General features: G+C 32.9%; 3 protein-coding genes across 3 annotated transcripts; all 3 read right to left on the bottom strand.

Annotated features, from left to right (window-relative positions):
* Window positions 1-1,447: 1,447 nt before the first annotated feature.
* On the bottom strand, window positions 1,448-2,056 carry LOC127135948 (uncharacterized). The gene is made up of 2 exons (XM_051062569.1): window positions 1,852-2,056; window positions 1,448-1,767 (listed from the first exon to the last, which is right to left on the bottom strand). Exons 1-2 carry the CDS (start codon window positions 2,054-2,056, stop codon window positions 1,448-1,450), a joined length of 525 nt encoding a protein of 174 aa, XP_050918526.1.
* A 1,970-nt stretch (window positions 2,057-4,026) lies between these two features.
* On the bottom strand, window positions 4,027-4,635 carry LOC127135949 (uncharacterized). Its single transcript, XM_051062570.1, has one exon. It carries the CDS (start codon window positions 4,633-4,635, stop codon window positions 4,027-4,029), a length of 609 nt encoding a protein of 202 aa, XP_050918527.1.
* Window positions 4,636-4,827: 192 nt separating this feature from the next.
* Window positions 4,828-8,547, bottom strand: LOC127135950 (uncharacterized). Its single transcript, XM_051062571.1, has 2 exons — window positions 8,309-8,547; window positions 4,828-5,827 (listed from the first exon to the last, which is right to left on the bottom strand). Exons 1-2 carry the CDS (start codon window positions 8,545-8,547, stop codon window positions 4,828-4,830), a joined length of 1,239 nt encoding a protein of 412 aa, XP_050918528.1.
* Between the last annotated feature and the right edge of the window lie 10,889 nt (window positions 8,548-19,436).

Genomic DNA, 19,436 nt, shown 5'->3' on the forward strand with positions numbered 1-19,436 from the left:
CACCCATTCATTTACGACCTTCACATAGGTTTCATACGAATAAATGTTGCTTTCTACTGTTATCTAAGTTATATGTCTAACTTATAGCCTAAAAAAGATCCCTAGGTTTACTCACTTGATTTATCATGTAATTCTCACATTTAACATTGATTTAATACAAGTATAACATGACAAGTGATTAATAGTTGATGCAATACATTTAGGAACATCAAAGAAATGAGATTTGAAGGTTTAGGCCTGAGCCAATCGATTGGTTAGGGAGGCCCAATCGATTGGTCTATCTCACATTTCTATTTTTCAGATAATGCAAAGGATCAATCGATTGATGTTGTGTGTCAATCGATTGAGAACTGTACGAATTTCCAATTTTCAAGTAAGTAAGTTCATGCAATCGATTGGAGTCCAATGTCAATCGATTGGTCCTGCAAAAATTTCATTTTCTTCAAAATAGAAAGATAATACAATCGATTGTCACTAACGACCAACCGATTGGTCCCAAACATTTTTCACTTTCCATAACTTAGAAACTCCATTCAATCGATTGGTCTGAAAAAGACTCCAGAACCAATCGATTGGTTCCTGCACAAATCAAAATTTCTTCTGCACCACCACATAGTTTTCAACCTGCATAGTATTGTTTCATTTCTAGCAACCAATCTCTTGTCATAATCATGAAAACATACTAACAACACTTTCAAAGCAACAACCACATCATTATATGACAAGAATCCAACAAATACAAGAACACAAATAGAAGCATCATCAATGGAGGTTCACATGATTCACAGACAAACTTATTATAATATCATCTATCATACTATCAAATTCATGGTTCATTAAACCCTAACTTCTAGATCTAAAGTTCTACCTAGAATCCACCTTAGGAATGGAAGAGGAGAAGTTGTTGAGGATGATGAGATGAAATTAAGATGATGATCTTGTTCTTCCAAGTTCTTCTTGCTCCTACTCTTCTTAAGCTTGTCTTCCTTGACTCTCTAACTTTTCCATTTCCTCTGCAAGTGCTTCTACTGATATATGGAAATGAGACATAGAACATGTATTACTATATGTGGTTAGTAAGAGGCCCCTAGGTGAGAACATGTGGATAACAAGAGTTGAAATGTTTGTGTGGATAGAAAGTGGGTAGGAGTAGTAGAAAAATATCTTGAGTGATACCACACTTAGATAATTACTCTACTAGAGCAATTAACCCATTATTAGTGTTACCAAAATGTCCCAATTAATAAAAGGCCAGCCTTAAATATTATTAATTAAGTCAATCTAAATTCACTATTCACTCTATTTATCCCAACTGATAACTTTTAGAGCACATAGGAACTCACTTGATATCAATTAATAGGAATTTGAGTATTTAAGGAAATATGGGGTATTACGTCCCCCCCTTAAAATAAAATGCGTCCCCGAATTTAAATATTACCTGGAAGAGTTAAGGGTAAACTTCTCGCATTTCAGACTCGAGTTCCCAGGTAGCATCGCCCAAATATGATTCATCCCACTGAACCTTAACAAGAGGGATCTCCTTATTCCTCAATACCTTAATTTCCGGTCCTACAATACGATTTGGTAGAGGTTCCAAAGTTAGGCTTGCTTCTACTTCTATTGAACCTGGAAGAATAGGTTGAAGAGAATCCATAATGAACTTTTGAAGTTGAGACACGTGAAAAACATCATGCATTTCTGATAAAGAAGGCAGTAAGGCTAATCTGTAAGCTACTTCACTAATCCTCTCTATAATCTGGTATAGTCCTACGTATCTCGGACTCAACTTTCATGACTTAAACAGTCCCTTCAGTCTCAATCTCGGAGTTGCCTTTAAAAATACATTCTCACCTTCATTAAATTCTAATGGTCTTCTTCTATTATCCGCGTAGCTCTTTTGGCGATCTTGTGCTTTCTTTATCTTATCACGAACCATCCTTATCTTTTTCGTAGTCTCTTGAATAATCTCCAGTCCTAAGATTATTTCTTCACCAACTTCCGTCCAACACAAATGTGTTTTACGTTTTCGTCCATATAAGGCTTCATAAGGAGCCATCCCAATACTTTCATGCTAACTATTGTTGTATGCGAATTCAATCAATGGTAAGAGCTCCTTCCAATTTCCTCCATTTTCAAGTACATAAGCTCTTAACATATCCTCTAGTGTCTGTATCGTCCTCTCAGTTTGACCATCCGTTTGAGGATGATTAGACGTACTCAAACATAATTTATATCCCATAGCTTGTTGGAATGCCCTCCAAAATCTTGAAGTGAACTTTGGGTCTCTGTCAGACACAATACTAGTGGGAACACCATGCAGTCTTACGATTTCTAAAATGAACAACCGTGCAAGATGACCTGCCTTGTAAGTAGTTTTCACGGCCAAGAAATGCGCGGACTTAGTTAATCGATCCACAATCACCCAAATTGAATAATAACCACCTTGGGTCCGAGGTAACCCTACTGCAAAATCAATTGAAATACTATCCCATTTCCAAACTGGAATCTCCAAAGGTCGCAATAAACCACCTGGCTTTTGATGTTCAATCTTTACTTGCTGGCACACTATACATTCTGGCACATACTCTGTGATATCCTTTTTCATTCCAGGCCACCCGTAGTCCTTTTTTAAGTCTTGATACATCTTCGATGAACCTGGATGTATGGTAAATGGGTTCTTGTGGGCTTCCTCTAAAAAAATTCTTTTTAATTCGAAATCATTCGGGATGCAAATCCTTTGATTAAAAAGAACAACTCCACTTGGTTATTGAGTGAAACCTGGTTGAGTCGACATCTCTTGCAACTTCTCATCTATCGTTTGTCCTTGCTGAATTTATTCCTTTAGGTTAGAAATAACATTCAAATTTCCCATTAGCACACCATTCTACTTCCAATTAAACTGAAGGTTAAGATCTCGAAACTTTTCCAACAATGCGTATTCTAACATCATTAACTCAACTTTATGCATCTCTTTCTGACTTAAGGCATCTGCAACCTTATTCGCTTTCCCTGGGTGATACTTAAACTCAAAATCAAAGTCTTTCAAATACTCCATCCATCTCCTCTGTCTCATGTTCAACTCTTTCTGGTCAAATAAGTATTTCAAACTCTTATGGTCACTAAACATCTCAAAACATACTCCATACAAGTAATGTTGCCACACCTTCAATATAGAAACAACAACAACTAATTCAAGATCATGAGTCAGATAGTTCTCTTCATGAGTCTTCAACTGACGAGAGGCATATGATACAACTTGACCACTTTGCATTAACACCCCTCATAATCCTTTCTTAGAGGCATCACAAAATACTTCATAAGACTGACTAGGATCAGGGATGATTAAACACAAGAGCAGTTGTTAGTTTTTCCTTTAAACTCATGAAACTCTGCTCACAATTCTAATCCCATTTAAAATAAATTTCCTTTAGGCTAAGTCTAGTCATCGGTAAAACTAATTGAGAAAATCCTTTAATAAATCTTCGATAGTAACCTGCCAAACCTAAGAAACTTCTGACTTCGGAAGCATTCTTTGGTCTTTTCCAATTGATAACTGCTTCGACTTTAGATGGATCTACTGATACTCTTCCTTTTGATATGACATGACCAAGAAACCTCACTTCATTCATCCAAAATTCACACTTACTTAACTTGGCAAAAAGTTATTTCTCTTGCAGTACTGACAGAACAATCCTCATATATTCTTTATCCTCTTGTGGAGTACGAAAATAAATGAGAATATCATCAATAAAGATCATCACGAACTGGTCCAAGTAAGGTTGAAATATCCGATTCATATAGTCCATGAAAACAGCAGGGGCATTCGTCACGCCAAAAGGCATTACAAGAAACTCATAATGGCCATATCGGGTTCTGAATGTGGTCTTTGGTACATCCGAATTCTTAACTTTGATTTGATGATATCCCGATCATAAACCAATCTTTGAGAACACATACGCTCCTTTCAATTGATCTAGCAAATCGTCTATCCTTGGCAGGGGTACTTGTTCTTAATGGTGACTTTATTCAACTGGCGATAATCAATACACAACCGCATATACTGTCCTTCTTCTTCACTAGTAACACTGGAGATCCCCATGGTGAGACACTAGGTTGGATGAAATGCTTGGTTAACAACTCTTCCAATTGATCCTTCAACTCTCTCAACTCGAGTGGCGCCATACGATACGGAGAAACGGATATTGGAGTCGTCCCAGTTATCAGATCAATAGAGAATTCCACTCCCCTTTCAGGAGGAAGAGAAGTGACATCCTCAAGGAAAACTTCTGGAAATTCACAAACGATAGGAATTTGAGTAACTTTCAGATTGTCACTAGGTTCCTTGGTGAGAACTAAGAGAACTGGCTTTTCCTTCTCAAATAAGAAATTAACCTTGACAATCGTACTTTCCAAGATAGTAGTTAATACATCCTTTGGAGTAACTTCACTAGATGGAATGATGATTAACTTCTCTTCACATCCAATAAACACCGAATTGGAAGAAAGCCAATCCATCCCCAAAACCACATCAACCTTCTTAAGTGGTAAACAAATAAGATCAATCTGGAAAAGTCTACCATTCACCGAAAGCGAACAATTTTTACAAATTAACGGTGTCTTAACCACATCATCCATGGTGGTAGTAACCACCATAGGAGGAGACAAAGGAATTGCTTACAAGCCAAAACGCTTCATACACTGAATTGATACAAAAGAGTGTGTTACCCCACAATCAAACAATACATAACAGGGATTATCATTGACGAGATACGTACCAACAATCAAAGCATTATTGCTCTTAGCCTTCCTTGCATCCAAAGTATAAACTCAACCAGTGTTCCTTCCTTGCATCTGATTCTTATTCTGAGGACAATTCCTAGCCATGTGTCCCTCCCTCTGACAAGTAAAACACCTAACCAAACTTCCAACACATCTTCCAAAATGAGACTTCTTACATACTTGACATTGCGGAGGATGGTTAGGGCTTGCATGCTGCACTTGTTTTCCTTTGAAAAATTGAGGTCTAGGCCTAAACTGGTTACCTGGCCTTCCCTGGTCTTCCTGTCCAATCCTATATTGATCCCTTTCTTCTTGAACTTTCTTTAAACTGTTCTCATCCACATAGCATTGCCTTAGCAATTCAACATAAGTAGTGAATTCTCTTTGAGAAACACTATGAGAAATTTCACCTCTTAAACCAAAAAGGAATTGATCGATCTTCCACTTCTCATCTGGTGTGTACATGGCCTGTCTAGAATAAGCAGCCATATCTTCAAACTTTTCAGCATACATAACTACTGACATATTACCCTGTCTAAGCTGCTGAAACTCAAATTCTTTCTGAGTCCTCAAAGAGCTAGGAAAATACTTATCTAGAAAAGTAGTATTAAAATGCTCCCAATCCCTAGGTACTCCTTGATTGCTCATAAGAGTCGAAGCGCTTTCCCACCACCTTACAGCAGGACCCCTCATCATGTGAGAAGAAAACACAACTTTATTCTCTTCACTGCAATGCACTATCTGAAAAATCCTCTCCATGCTGGTTACCCACTCATGAGCCTTCACAAGATTTAATCCACCATGGAACTCAAAAGGATTCATGCGAAAGAAATCTCGGAAACTACCACCTGCAACTTCTTGTGGAACCCATTGAGGATGAAGACCACTATTCAACTGTTGCATCATCTGATGCATGAATTGGTTCTGTTGTTGTTGCATCTGTTGCAGAAACTGAGGCCATTGAAAACCTTTACTACCACTTGGTGGTTCTGAATCTGAATTCTGAGTTATGAGTCTACCACGACCTCTGCGTCTGTCAGCCATGATCCTGAAGGTCATACAAATAGAATTAAGTTGATCAGGCTCAATACTATGAATATAATATCAAGGTCAATGATGACAACCCACATATGAGGCAAAAAAGAATAATTATAATATCTCATGGCTAGGTCGAGGATACGACCTTCTCTTATACCAATTGTAACACCCACATATAATATATGTCTAGAATACATATTATACATAGCGTAATACTGGTACTGAAATACATAAGCTCCTAGCGGAAATAGTGTACATATGACATGCCCAAAAGAAAACACTACATGACACTAAATATACACAAAGGTGCCCTGAGTAAAACTAGGAACTAGATCATTGTAGAATGATCTCAAAAGTATCTACACAACGGAGAAGCCATAAAAAACATCAGGTAAGCAAGACATCACTTTGTCTTGTCCTTACCCTTTGCCTGCTCGGAACTACCTGAAAAATAATCAACAACATGGGGTGAGATAAAAATCCCAGTGGGTTTTCTTTCTTATGGCCCACTCAGCTCTACATGGTTTTCTAATCAATATCCAACTTAAGTCAACAAGGAAAAAAAGACTTAAGTGATGGGGAAAAGTCTCGCAATGTATGGCAACATGCTCCTGAGTTCTCACACCTCAAATAAGTTGCTATTCAGATTCATAAAACATCAATCCCTGAGCGGACCTACGTCTACAACAAGCTCAGTTCATGCATTGTCGTATGATTATACATTCGCGGTGTATATCGGGTCCTCTATGAGTTCCAAACTCAATCCAAGCGACCGTCACCCGTATGAGACTCTAACCCACTTTGGGTATCTTTCACTGTATGGGCCTCTAACCCACTTTGGTGTCCATCTATCCCCCATGTCCGCCATGGTTGGGGCTCAAATCCAATTGAGGCACGAATCATTGGAGTCACATCCCACAACTTACTCATCTAAGCATCTCAAATAGGGATGTACACCATAAAGGGTAAAACATTATGAATACGTGATCAATTCCATTTAACATAACTAGATTCATCAATCACTGGTGATTTCATTCACCAATATACAATCAATAACAATGCATGTTCCATACAAAGCGTCTCACTCTCAAATATATCACCCATTCATTTACGACCTTCACATAGGTATCGTATGAATAAATGTTGCTTTCTACTGTTATCTAAGTTATATGTCTAACTTATAGCCTAAAAATGATCCCTAGGTTAACTCACTTGATTCATTATGTAATTGTCACATTTAACATTGATTCAATACAAGTATAACATGACAAGTGATTAATAGTTGATGCAATACATTTAGGAACATCAAAGAAATGAGATTTGAAGGTTTAAGCATGAGCCAATCGATTGGTTAGGGAGGCCCAATCGATTGGTCTATCTCACATTTCTGTTTTTCAAAGAATGCAGAGGATCAATCGATTGATGTTGTGTGTCAATCGATTGAGAACTGTACGAATTTCTAATTTTCAAGTAAGTAAGTTCATGCAATCGATTGGAGTCCAATGTCAATCGATTGGTCCTGCAAAAATTTCATTTTCTTCAAAATAGAAATATAATACAATCGATTGTCACTAAGGACCAATCGATTGGTCTCAAACATTTTTCACTTTCCATAACTCAGAAACTCCATTCAATCGATTGGTCTGGAAAAGACTCCAAAACCAATCGATTGGTTCCTGCACAAATCAAAATTTCTTCTGCACCACCACATAGTTTTCAACCTGCATAATATTGTTTCATTTCTAGCAACCAATCTCTTGTCATAATCATGAAAACATACCCACAACACTTCCAAAGCAACAACCACATCATTATATCACAAGAATCCAACAAATACAAGAACACAAATAGAAGCATCATCAATGGAGGTTCACATGATTCATGGAGAAACTTATTATAATATCATCTATCATACTATCAAATTCATGGTTCATCAAAACCTAACTTCTAAATCTAAAGTTCTACCTTAAATCCACCTTAGGAATGGAAGAGGGGAAGTTATTGAGGATGAGGAGATGAAATTAAGATGATGAGCCCGTTCTTCCAAGTTCTTCTTGCTCCTACTCTTCTCAAGCTTATCTTCCTTCACTCTCTAACTTTTCCATTTCCTCTGCATGTGCTTCTACTGATATGTGGAAATGAGACATAGAACATGTATTACTACATGTGATTGGTAAGAGGCCACTAGGTGAGAACATGGGGACAACAAGAGTTGAAATATTTGTGTGGATAGAAAGTGGGTAGGAGTAGTAGAAAAATATCTTGAGTGATACCACACTTAGATAATTACTCTACTAGAGCAATTAACCCATTATTAGTGTAACCAAAATGTCCCAATTAATAAAAGGTCAGTCCCAAATATGATTAATTAAGTCAATCCGAGTTCATTATTCCCTATATTTATCCCAACTGATAAATTTTAGAGCACATAGGAACTCAGTTGATCTCAATTAATAGGAATTTGAGTATTTAAGGAAATACATGGTATTACATTTTTAGTATCTTGTTGAATTGTCTTCCTAAAAGAACAATAACATTAGTCATTCCTTCACCGGCATCCAAGTCACATTGGTTTTCTTCATCTTCATTGTTGGATACAAAAGCTATGCTCTTGTGTTTCTTTTCAGATTTGTCACTGATACCCAATTCAAAGGTTTTGAGAGACCCAATAAGTTCATCCACTCTCATGATGCTGATGTCTTGAGCTTCTTCAATGGCTGTGACCTTCATGTCAAATTTCTTAGGAAGAGACCTTAGAATTTTTATCACCAATTTTTATTCTGACATCTTTTCTCCCAAAACACTAGATGAATTAGCTATTTCAAGAATACTCATGTGAAAATCATGAATATTCTCATCATCTTTCATCTTTCAATTCTTAAATCTGGTAGTGAGGATCTGAAGTCTAGGCATCATCACTTTGGATGTGCCTTATTGAGTAATTCTAAGGATCTCTCATGTTTCTTTAGCTATAGTACAAGTATTTATCAACCTGAATATGTTTTTGTCAACACCATTGAATAGGGCATTCAAAGCTTTGGAGTTTCCAAGAGCCAATTCATCTTCTTCCTTAGACCAATCCTCTTCAGGTTTCAGATCAGTAGTAGCCTTCCCATATTTTTCATTCACTACAGGATGTTCCCATACCTTACTGAAAACTTTCCATGTCTTGTCATCCATGGATTTAAGAATGCCACCATCCTTGCCTTTCAATAGTCACAGTTTGATCCATCTAAGATGGGGGGTTTGTTGATAAATCCTCCTTCCTTGTCCATGTACCATAAAGTATCTTCCTCGGATCTCTCCCTAAAATAGAGCAGGATGCCTGCTCTGATGCCAACTGAAATTCTGGTATGCAGATCCTGGATGTCGTACACGATGTCATGATAACAGGGTCAACATATTATCATACCATAAAAAATATTAGGATTTAAATAACAGTATTATAGGAAGTAACACAATCAGTTATTAATCCATTTCAGTGCAACATCACCTACATTTAGGGGCTACCAAGCCAGAAAGGAAATCTACTATAACAAAGTTAGTTTGAAGTCCTAAACAACCTCAGGTTTTATAGACTTCTCACCTAATCTCTACCCGTGGATGTTTCTATCTAAGACTCTCATAGATATGAGATCTATCTCACTTCCCTTCAACCATACAACAACTTATAACAGAAAAACACAATCCAATTAATGCTATGTATAATGTATATTCTAGACGTATATTATACAGGGTATTACAGTTGGTATCAGAGCAGGTTGATTCTCGGCCTAACCTTGAAACATCATAAGTAAATCTATTCCTGCATCATATGTGTGTTTAGCCAACATGATTCTTAATATCACTATAAGTAGTATTGAACCTGATCAACCTAAGGTTATGTGCGTGGTAGGTAGGATCATGGTATTATTGCCTCTGCCTTCGAATCTATAGTAAACGATCAAGGTATTCTTAGAGAAACTGATTATCCATACAAAGGAGTTGATACTCAAACATGCGAATTAAATGGTCAAAAACTAGTGATACAGTTGTAACTCCCAATGATGAATAACAACTGGAGGTCAATGTGGCATTGCTATTCATGCTTATTACCCAATTATATACTATTTATACCATATTAGTTCTTGTTGTGTCATTATAATAAGTTTCCTATTATTATGTTCTTAGTTTCCTTACCCTAAACCACTTGGTTGGCTTCTTAGTGCTTAATTATATTGTATTGAAACTCTTTCTAGTTACACATTATAAACAAATCATAAATTCTTTTAAGAATCCTATTAATTACCATATTCTAAATGGAAAGTCTTCTAGAATTATTACCAATTCACAATACCCAATATTTGAACGATAAATTACGTCACATACAATATAATAATAAAAGTTTCTCTCCTATAATGCTTTAATCATCACACTTAGCCTTTCCTAAAAACTATAAATTTTGAAATAGAATTATGTTCTCACTTATTTTGAAAGTATCATTAACCATATATCATATGCATATGTACCTTGAACTGACGAGGGGTCAAACACTACTACATAAAAATCCTTTCACCATGATTGGAAAAAGGATACCATGACGGTTAACCAATCGGGGTTAGGTAGGGTATTATTGTAAATATGCGGCTTTCTACCACGAGCAATTGAGCATAGTGATAAACTACGTAGCACACTACCTATCACAATGGTTATAGTAAATCATTCTTAAGATATATATATATATATATATATATATATATATATATATATATATATATATATATATATATATATATATATATAGAGAGAGAGAGAGAGAGAGAGAGAGAGAGAGAGAGAGAGTTCATGAGTTCAAAATCTAGCAACTTCAATTTAATTAAAGCGCACATAATATTAACATTTCACCACGATTATATATTCTAATCGCGGTGGGATGCATATGAGTTTATTATAAAATATATGGATTGTTTCTTTTTCCTTTCCTCTAGATAAACATATACAATCATTCAAATTGATTTAAAGATAATCATCTGAAAAATTAAATTATTCTTGAAAAATAACTTAAATGATCCATTATTTTTTTTGAATTATATGCATCTCGTAATTAATCATTCACTCTTTAACATATAGCATTTGATTTAATGCCTCAAGTTCTTCAAAGCAACATTTCCCTCTCTTCTAGTTTATTTTGAAAGGAAACAATTTGCTGACTAATTCTGATTCATCGTCACCACTATCATCATCGTTATCATAAGTGATGATGATGATTTTTAAGATGACAATGATGATGATGAATTGGAATTTCTCAATAAATTTGATGCTTTGTAAAATAAAATAGAAGAGAAGAATCGTTTCTTTGAAAAACTTGGGGCATTAAACTATGTCCTATATGTTAAAGAGCGAGAGATAAATTACAAGATGCATAGAATTCAAAAAACATTGATTGATCTATGTTGGTTTTCAAATATTACTTAATTTTTCAGATTATCATTTTCTAAATTAATTTAAATGAATGCGTATGTTCATTGAAGAGTTAGTGAAACAAGCAATCTACCTACGATATAATAAACTAAACTGGAATTAGAGCAAAACTAAATCACATATAGCTGCACAAAACAAGTTTGTTCTAGGACATACAAAAACATGACGATATAAAATGTTTCACAAATGTACATTTTATTGAAAAGATTCGTGGAGAATGAAGATGGAGAAATGATCAACTTGCCTTAGAATGACATCCACAATGAAAGAAGGATGAAGCTTAAGTGAGAGTTACAAACTTGTTTTAAATTTGAATGGATGTTATTATGGGTCTTTTACACACGTTTGAGCTTTCACTTCTGCTTCATCCTCTTTGTATTTTTTCTTCACAACAATGCAAACAATTTGGGAATCAAACCCATAATATGCGCTTTCTTGATTTATTTATTTTCATTCACCTTCCCTACAAGTCAAAATGTATTAGCATGCCATTTTAATCCTATAAACAATATGTTAACCAAATTTAATAACATCAACTAGCATGATATTGTAATCCTACAAACAACATGTTAAGCAAATTTAACAATATAAACTAGAATAACATTGTAATATGACATACATAATGTTAACCAGATTTGGGTACATAAACTAACATGATATGGTAATCCTACAAACAACATGTTAACCAGATTTGGAAACCTAAGCTAGAATGATATTGTAATCCTACAAATAGCATGTTAAACATAAATGAAAGTAAATGAGATTTAGAAAGTTTGATTTTTTTTTAAAGAAGAACACGGTGATACTTGGAACATATATGGCAACTAATTTCCCATTTATATTGTCATTTGATTGATTAAACATGTAATGACAATTTGAAAAATAGAGATCCAAGTAGAGAGAACACAACAAACACGAAAATAAATGGAAGAAAGTGCATGGAGGAATGAGCGCAACTTGAAAGTTCTTCAAAAGTTTGAATATTAGAACCTATACAAATAAAAATGGAAGAAAGTGTATGAATAAAATGATTACCTTTTAGAAGAAGAAGAAGAAGAAAGATAAAGAAAAATAGTGTTGAACTTGATTACATTTTAGTTTAAAGAAGAAGAAAGACGAGTTTTATTGAAGAATAAGAGAGACGAGTTCCATGGATGTGAAAGAGAGAGTTTTTAGAATTTGTGTTTTGAGCGAGACAACTATTCTTCAACAGATCCAAGATCACTGCACAATCTTCAACATATTTGATTTCAATCAGATAAGATGTTTCCTAAATTATTTTGACATTGTTACTACGTAAACAAGTCAAGGCAAAATAATCTTTTGCTTTTTAGAAAACAATATACATGATTTGTGAACTAAATCTTTTGATTTTGGAGTAATTCAATTTATATTACGTATGAATTTTAATTACAGAAGCATATACCAAAACACCAATTCTAACACACAAATTAAACAATACCAAAACGCCCGTTCTAACACACAAATTAAACACATACTCTTCTATTTTTTTTTGTCATCGTCCAAACAACCACCAATTAAACCAACTAGTTGTATGAAATTTCTTTCTTTGTTCTCACCAGTTTTTATTCTGATATCTTTTCTCCCAAAGCACTAGATGAATTAGCTATTTCAAGAATACTCATGTGAAAATCATAAATATTCTCATTATCTTTCATCTTTCAATTCTCAAATTTGGTATTGAGGAGTTGAAGTCTAGGCATCATCACTTTTGATGTGCCTTCCTGAGTACTTCTGAGGATCTCTCATGTTTCTTTAGCTATAGTATAAGTATTTATCAACCTGAATATGTTTTTGTCAACACCATTGAATAGGGCATTCAAAGCTTTGGAGTTTCCAAGAGCCAGTTCATCTTCTTCCTTAAATGATCTGAAAAATTAGAATATTCTTGAAAAAAAACTTAAATGATCTACTATTTTTCAAATTGCATGTTTCTCATAATTCATTTCTCGCTCTTTAACATATAGAATTTGGTTTAATCCCCAAAGTTCTTCAAAGCAATGATTCCTTCTCTTCTAGTTTATTTTGAAAGAAAACAATTTGTTGACTAATTATGATTCATCGTCATCACTATCATCATCATTATCTTAAATGATGACGATGATTATTATGATGAAAATGACGATGATGAATAATAATTTCTCAATAAATTTAATGTCTTGCAAAATAAACTAGAAGAGAAGAATCGTTGCTTTGAAGAACTTGGGGCATTGAACTAAGTTATATATGTTAAAGAGCGAGAGAGGAATTAAAAGATGCATACATTTCAAAAAATATTGATAGATCTAAGTTGGTTTTTAAATATTACTTAATTTTTTAGATTATCATTTTCTAAATTGATTTAAATGAATGCATATGTTTAGTGAAGGGTTAGTGAAACAAGCAATCTACATACGATATAATAAACTAAACTGGAATTAGAGCAAAACTAAATCACATATTGCTGCACAAAACATATTTGTTCCAAGACATACAAAAACATGACGATATAAAATGTTTCACAAACGTACATTTTATTGAAAAGATTATTTAATAAGTAATGTTTTTAGTTCAATAAGTAATGTTTTTAGTTTATAATTCAATAAGTAATGTTTTTAGTTTATATTAAGTTCAAATACATTAATTATTTAATAAAATTTTAAAATAATTTATTTTGGATTCAATATGAATTTAATCCCTTTAAATATGGATTAATTTAATTTTTAGTCCCTCAAGAAATTTCTTTAAAAAATCGTCCTCCTAATATTTACCGTCCACACTTTTGGTCCCTCATGTCAACATCCATTAACAGAAGTTGATGTAACACAAAACAGAAAGTTTTTTGGTGACAAAATATACACGTGACAATGACAACATGACAAATATGCTAATGTGTTAATGATAGTTGATCGTGAACTAAAATAAGAAGTTTATGAAAGTATCATTAACCATATATCATATGCATATGTACCTTGAACTATATCATATGTGTTAGCTGTTAGAATATTGAGTCACAACATGTATTATGGTCATTATTTAGTTAGCAAAAACTATAGTGGTCTAATTAATATTAAGTATGTGACCAAAATAATAAAAGCCATGAGTTTGAAACCTAGCAACTATAATTTAATTAAAGCGCATATAATATTAACATTTCACCACGATTATTTATTCCAATTATGGTGGTATGCATATGAGTTTGTTATAAAATATATGGATTGCTTGTTTTTCCTTTCCTTTCAATAAACATATACAATCATTCAAATTGATTTAAAGATAATTATTTGAAAAGTTAAATTATTCTTGAAAAACAACTTAAATGATCCACTATTTTTCGAATTGTATGCATCTCGTAATTCATCTTTCGCTCTTTAATATATAGAATTTGATTTAATTCCCCAAGTTCTTCAAAGCAACAATTCATTCTCTTCTAGTTTATTTTGAAAGTAAACAATTTGTTGACTAATTCTGATTCATCGTCATCACTATCAACATTCTAACAACATGTATTATGGTCATTATTTAGTTAGCTAAAACTATAGTGGTCTAATTAATATTAAGTTTGTGGTTAAAATCATAAAAGCCATGAGTTTGAAACCCATGAACGGTAATTTAATTAAAGCACACATAATATTAGCATTTCACCACGATTATATATTCCAATCGTGGTGGTATGCATATGCGTTTATTATAAAATATGTGAATTGCTTGTTTTTCATTTCCCCTCAATAAACATATACAATCGTTTAAATTGATTTAAAGATAATTATCTAAAAAATTAAATAATTCTTGAAAAACAACTTAAATGATCCACTATTTTTTGAATTGTACGCGTCTCGTAATTCATCTATTGTTCTTTAACATATAAAATTTGCTCTAATGCCCTAAGTTCTTTAAAGCAACCGTTCCTTCTCTTCTAGTTTATTTTGAAAGGAAATAATTTGTTGACTAATTCTGGTTATCGTCATCACTATCATCATCATCATCATCATCATCTTATGTGATGATGATAATTATTATGATGACAATGATAACGATGAATAGAAATTTTTCAACAAATTTGATGCTTTACAAAATAAACTAGAAGGAAAGAATCGTTGCTTTGAAGAACTTGGGGGCGTTGATCTATGTTCTATATATTAAATGATGAGAGATGAATTATAAGATACGTGTAATTCGAAAAACATTGATTGATCTAAGTTGGTTTTCAAATATAACTTAATTTTCAGACTATCATTTTCTAAATTAATTTAAATGAATGCATATGTTTAGTGAAGGGTTAGTGAAACAAGGAATCTACATACGATATAATAAACTAAAATGGAATTAGAGAAAAACTAAATCACATATAGATGCACAAAACAAGTTTGTTCCAGGACATACAAAAACATGAAAATATAAAATGTTTCACAAACGTACATTTTATTGAAAAGATTTGTAGAGAATGAAGATGGAGAAATGATCTATTTGTCTCAGAATAACATCCACAATGAAAGGAGGATGAAGCTGAAGTGAGAGTTGCAATTTTTTTTTTTAAATTTGAATGGATATTATTATGGGTCTTTCACACAAGTCTGAGCTTTCACTTATGCTTCATCCTCGTATTTTTTCTTCATAGCAACACAAATAATTTTTGAATCACACCCATAATATGTGCTTTATTTATTTATTTATTTCCATTCACCTCTCCTACAAGCTAAAATGTATTAGCATACTATTGTAATCCTACAAACAACATGTTAAACAAATTTAATAACAGAAACTAACATGATATTATAATCCTATAAACAACATGTTAACCAAATTTAACAACATAAACTAGCATGACATTATAGTATGACAAACATAATGTTAATCAGATGTAGTAACATAAACTAGCATGGCATTGAAATCCTACAAAAAACTTGTTAACCAGATTTGGAACCTAAGCTAGCATGACATTGTAATCCTACAAATAACATGTTAAACATAAATGAAAATAAACGAGATTTGGAAAGTTTTTTTTTTAAAAGAAGAACACAGTGATATTTGGAACATATATGGCAACTACTTTCCCATTAAAATTGTCTTTTGATTTGTTAAGCATGTAATGACAATTTAAAAAATAGAGATCCAAGTAGAGACAACACAAAAAACACGAAAACCATTTGAAATCGAAATGGAAGAAAACGCATGGAGGAATGACGTAACTTGAAAGTTCTTCAAAAGTATAAATATTAGAAATGGAAGAAAAATTATGAATAAAATGATTACCTTTTAGAAGAAGAAAGATAAAGAAAAACAGTGTTGAACTTGATTACATTTTAGTTTAAAGAAGAAGAAAGACGAGTTTTATGGAAGAAGAAGAGATACAAGTTCCCTAGATGTGGAAGAAAGAGTTTTTAGATTTTGTGTTTTGAGCGAGACATATATTCTTTGCTGAAGGTTGATAACTTCGCTTATATATTAAAATTAAAATTCCTATCACAACGATTGGTAATAAAACCGTGATAAAATGCCAGTACTATTCACATTGGTTTTTGGTACTAACAATTGTGATAGGCATTTTAATTTTAATATATTTATAAGAGTATATGGATAAGCCCTTTTTGTAACAAAAAAAAATGTCGGTGTTGGAATTCGAAGTATGTAACCTTTCATCTATCAACATGGTTGTTATTATGAATTGTAATGAAATGTCTTGTAATAAACAAAATAAAATTTATGCGTGTTAAGATGAGTTATTACTATAGTTGCTTAAACAGTCATAGTAGTATGATTTTACCAAATGTATATTTTGTCGTATTGAAATAAGAATATTGAAAACTAAGAAATAACCATAAGGTTATTTATATGGGTTATGATCCACATTTGTAGAGAGATCAAAACACACGGTTCATCAGGATTCTCTCTTCATTCCTGTCATAAGATATTCAAGAAACCCTAAGAAACTCAACAAATTATAAGATCACATACCTGCAACCTTCACCTATCCCAAATGAAAAACTCATGTACGCTCCCGCTTTCACTCTCAGATTCAATCCAATTTCTTGATTTCATTAGCACCTTCAATATCCTCTGAAATTGTTGCAACAATCCCCAAGCTCTGAGACCTTCTGAAGTGCTCTAGCCAGATCGAGCTTCATCAACCTCTGATCACCATCTAGACAAGGTAGTTCTTAGCATCATTTGAAGTCAAACAAGTTACCATAATGTAGTCCTTAACTCTCTGATGCTTTCACCTAATTTATATGGTGTTGATTGATCTTGTTCATCATTTGATTTTATTTTTTCGTGGCTTGCTTGTTTCTTAAACTTCTCTGAAATTCCCTTTGCTCAGTTTATATAAATGAATTTTAAGCATAAGGTTGAATTCGGGATGAGAAGAGGATCACAATGATGGTGGTCTCGTGTCTAGAACTTTCAAACGATGAAACTCCAATGAGAGCTCACCGGAGAAAACGACCGGAGTTTTCTCAGGTTGTCTGAGTTTGATCAGACACGTTGAAGGAATGACATGTTCTGATTAGTTGGATTTAAACTGGATCATGTGTTTGGCTTGCAACGCGTTCCATCGTGTTCTTTAACATATGGAGTGTTGGATCTGCCATGTCAATTAATAAGGTGTGATCCAGCACTCAGTGTTTTTTTGATTTTTATTATTTTTAATTGCTTTTTTCTTTTAAAATTCATAGTAATTTCATTTTTCATCCAAAAAATCCCAAAAAATTCTAAAATTCTCTTTTATTTTTCTTCATTTGATTTTTATTTTTTCACATTTTATTTCACTGATTTTCTATTTTTCATGAATTTTCTCTTTTTTCCCCTTATTTTAATTGGTTAAAAAATTACTTTTCTGCATTTTTAAATTCTGAAAAATTTATTACATGATTCTTATTTTATTTCCAACCTTCCATAATTTTCTTGACCATTTATTTGGTGTTTTGAAGGAGTTTATGGATTTTTCACTTTGTTTTTACTTTAAATTTCATTTAAAAATATCTTTGATGCATTTTTATTTCATTTAATTGCATTCTATTTTTATGCGACCCTTGTGAACTTCTGTTGGCCTTCGATCATGATGGTTTGAGTTTAAAGTCTCATCAAACCCAATGACTCTTGGGTGTTGATGGGGTGAAAACCCTAATCCACCAAAAAGGATGATTGATTTTGATGATGACTTGATCAAACTTTTGGTCCAATTTGGATGTGACTTCTCTTGTGTCTCTCTTCTTCATCTCTTTCTTTTCTCTTTGATCAATTGGATGGCTTGTGCCCATCTTGTTCATGATGTATGAATCGTTACTTAATGAACTTTCATCATTTCAAATATACCTCCTAATTGATCATGGATCATTTAAGGTACTTTGGATTGATGCATAAGTTTGTCATAAGTGTCATGAAGTGTGGATTGAAGTAATGGACCATCCTCTTAGCTTTTGTGCTTGATCATCCCTTTTTTTTTGCGTGGCATGTCTTTAGGAGAATGATTTACATATCATTTCTCTAGTATGTATTAACACAAACATTATTATTGGCTAACCTCAGATAGTTGTGACTTCTATAAAAGATCAATTACAATTGCTTAACATTGCGCTAAATTTTCCCCAAGGAAAACAGAGGCATTTTTATAAGTGAAATTGTAAGTCTCCTATTCCTCATGGTATTGTATGGAAATTTTGCTCCTTTTTCATTTTGTGAGAGATAATGGCATACTTGTTGATTTTATCCAAGTTGAAGCCCTTCTCATTAATGATGTTGTCGTACCCCAATTTTGTCCGGGCATATTTAAATTTTTTCATACAATCGATCTCATTTTATTTTTTATCACATACATACCATTACATACATTTGCATCATGAATAATGCCTGAAATGTCAGTCAGAATGAATTTATTTGAGAATACAGAAAAATCGGTTGAATCGTTAAAGATTTGAAGAGAGACTGTATTTCTTAAGTATATTTTGTTCTGACAATTTTAATGTGACCGGTTCATTTTTTTTCGGACAAATTTGTACTCAATTTCTATTTTTAATTGGTCATTATTTTTTTTGTTTAGATATTTAATTAAAATAATTAGAATGTGTTTAAATTAAATATTAGTTAGTTTTTATTAAACATGTTAATTAGTTTTTTTATTAATGTTTTATGTATTTAAGTGAATTATTAATATATATATA

The sequence above is a fragment of the Lathyrus oleraceus genome, chromosome 4, assembly GCF_024323335.1.
Source record: "Lathyrus oleraceus cultivar Zhongwan6 chromosome 4, CAAS_Psat_ZW6_1.0, whole genome shotgun sequence".
NCBI classification, from domain to species: domain Eukaryota; kingdom Viridiplantae; phylum Streptophyta; class Magnoliopsida; order Fabales; family Fabaceae; genus Lathyrus; species Lathyrus oleraceus.

Bases quoted from the DNA above. Each gene is read 5' to 3' on its own strand.
- LOC127135948 (XM_051062569.1), bottom strand. From the start codon at position 2,056: ATGGCTCCTTATGAAGCCTTATATGGACGAAAACGTAAAACACATTTG. The intron at 1,768-1,851 runs GTGAGAATGTAT...CGAGATACGTAG, and splicing joins ACCATTAGAATTTAATGAAG to GACTATACCAGATTATAGAG.
- LOC127135949 (XM_051062570.1), bottom strand. From the start codon at position 4,635: ATGGATGATGTGGTTAAGACACCGTTAATTTGTAAAAATTGTTCGCTT.
- LOC127135950 (XM_051062571.1), bottom strand. From the start codon at position 8,547: ATGAAGGTCACAGCCATTGAAGAAGCTCAAGACATCAGCATCATGAGA. The intron at 5,828-8,308 runs GTAATACCATGT...TATGACCTTCAG, and splicing joins TTCAACAAGATACTAAAAAT to GATCATGGCTGACAGACGCA.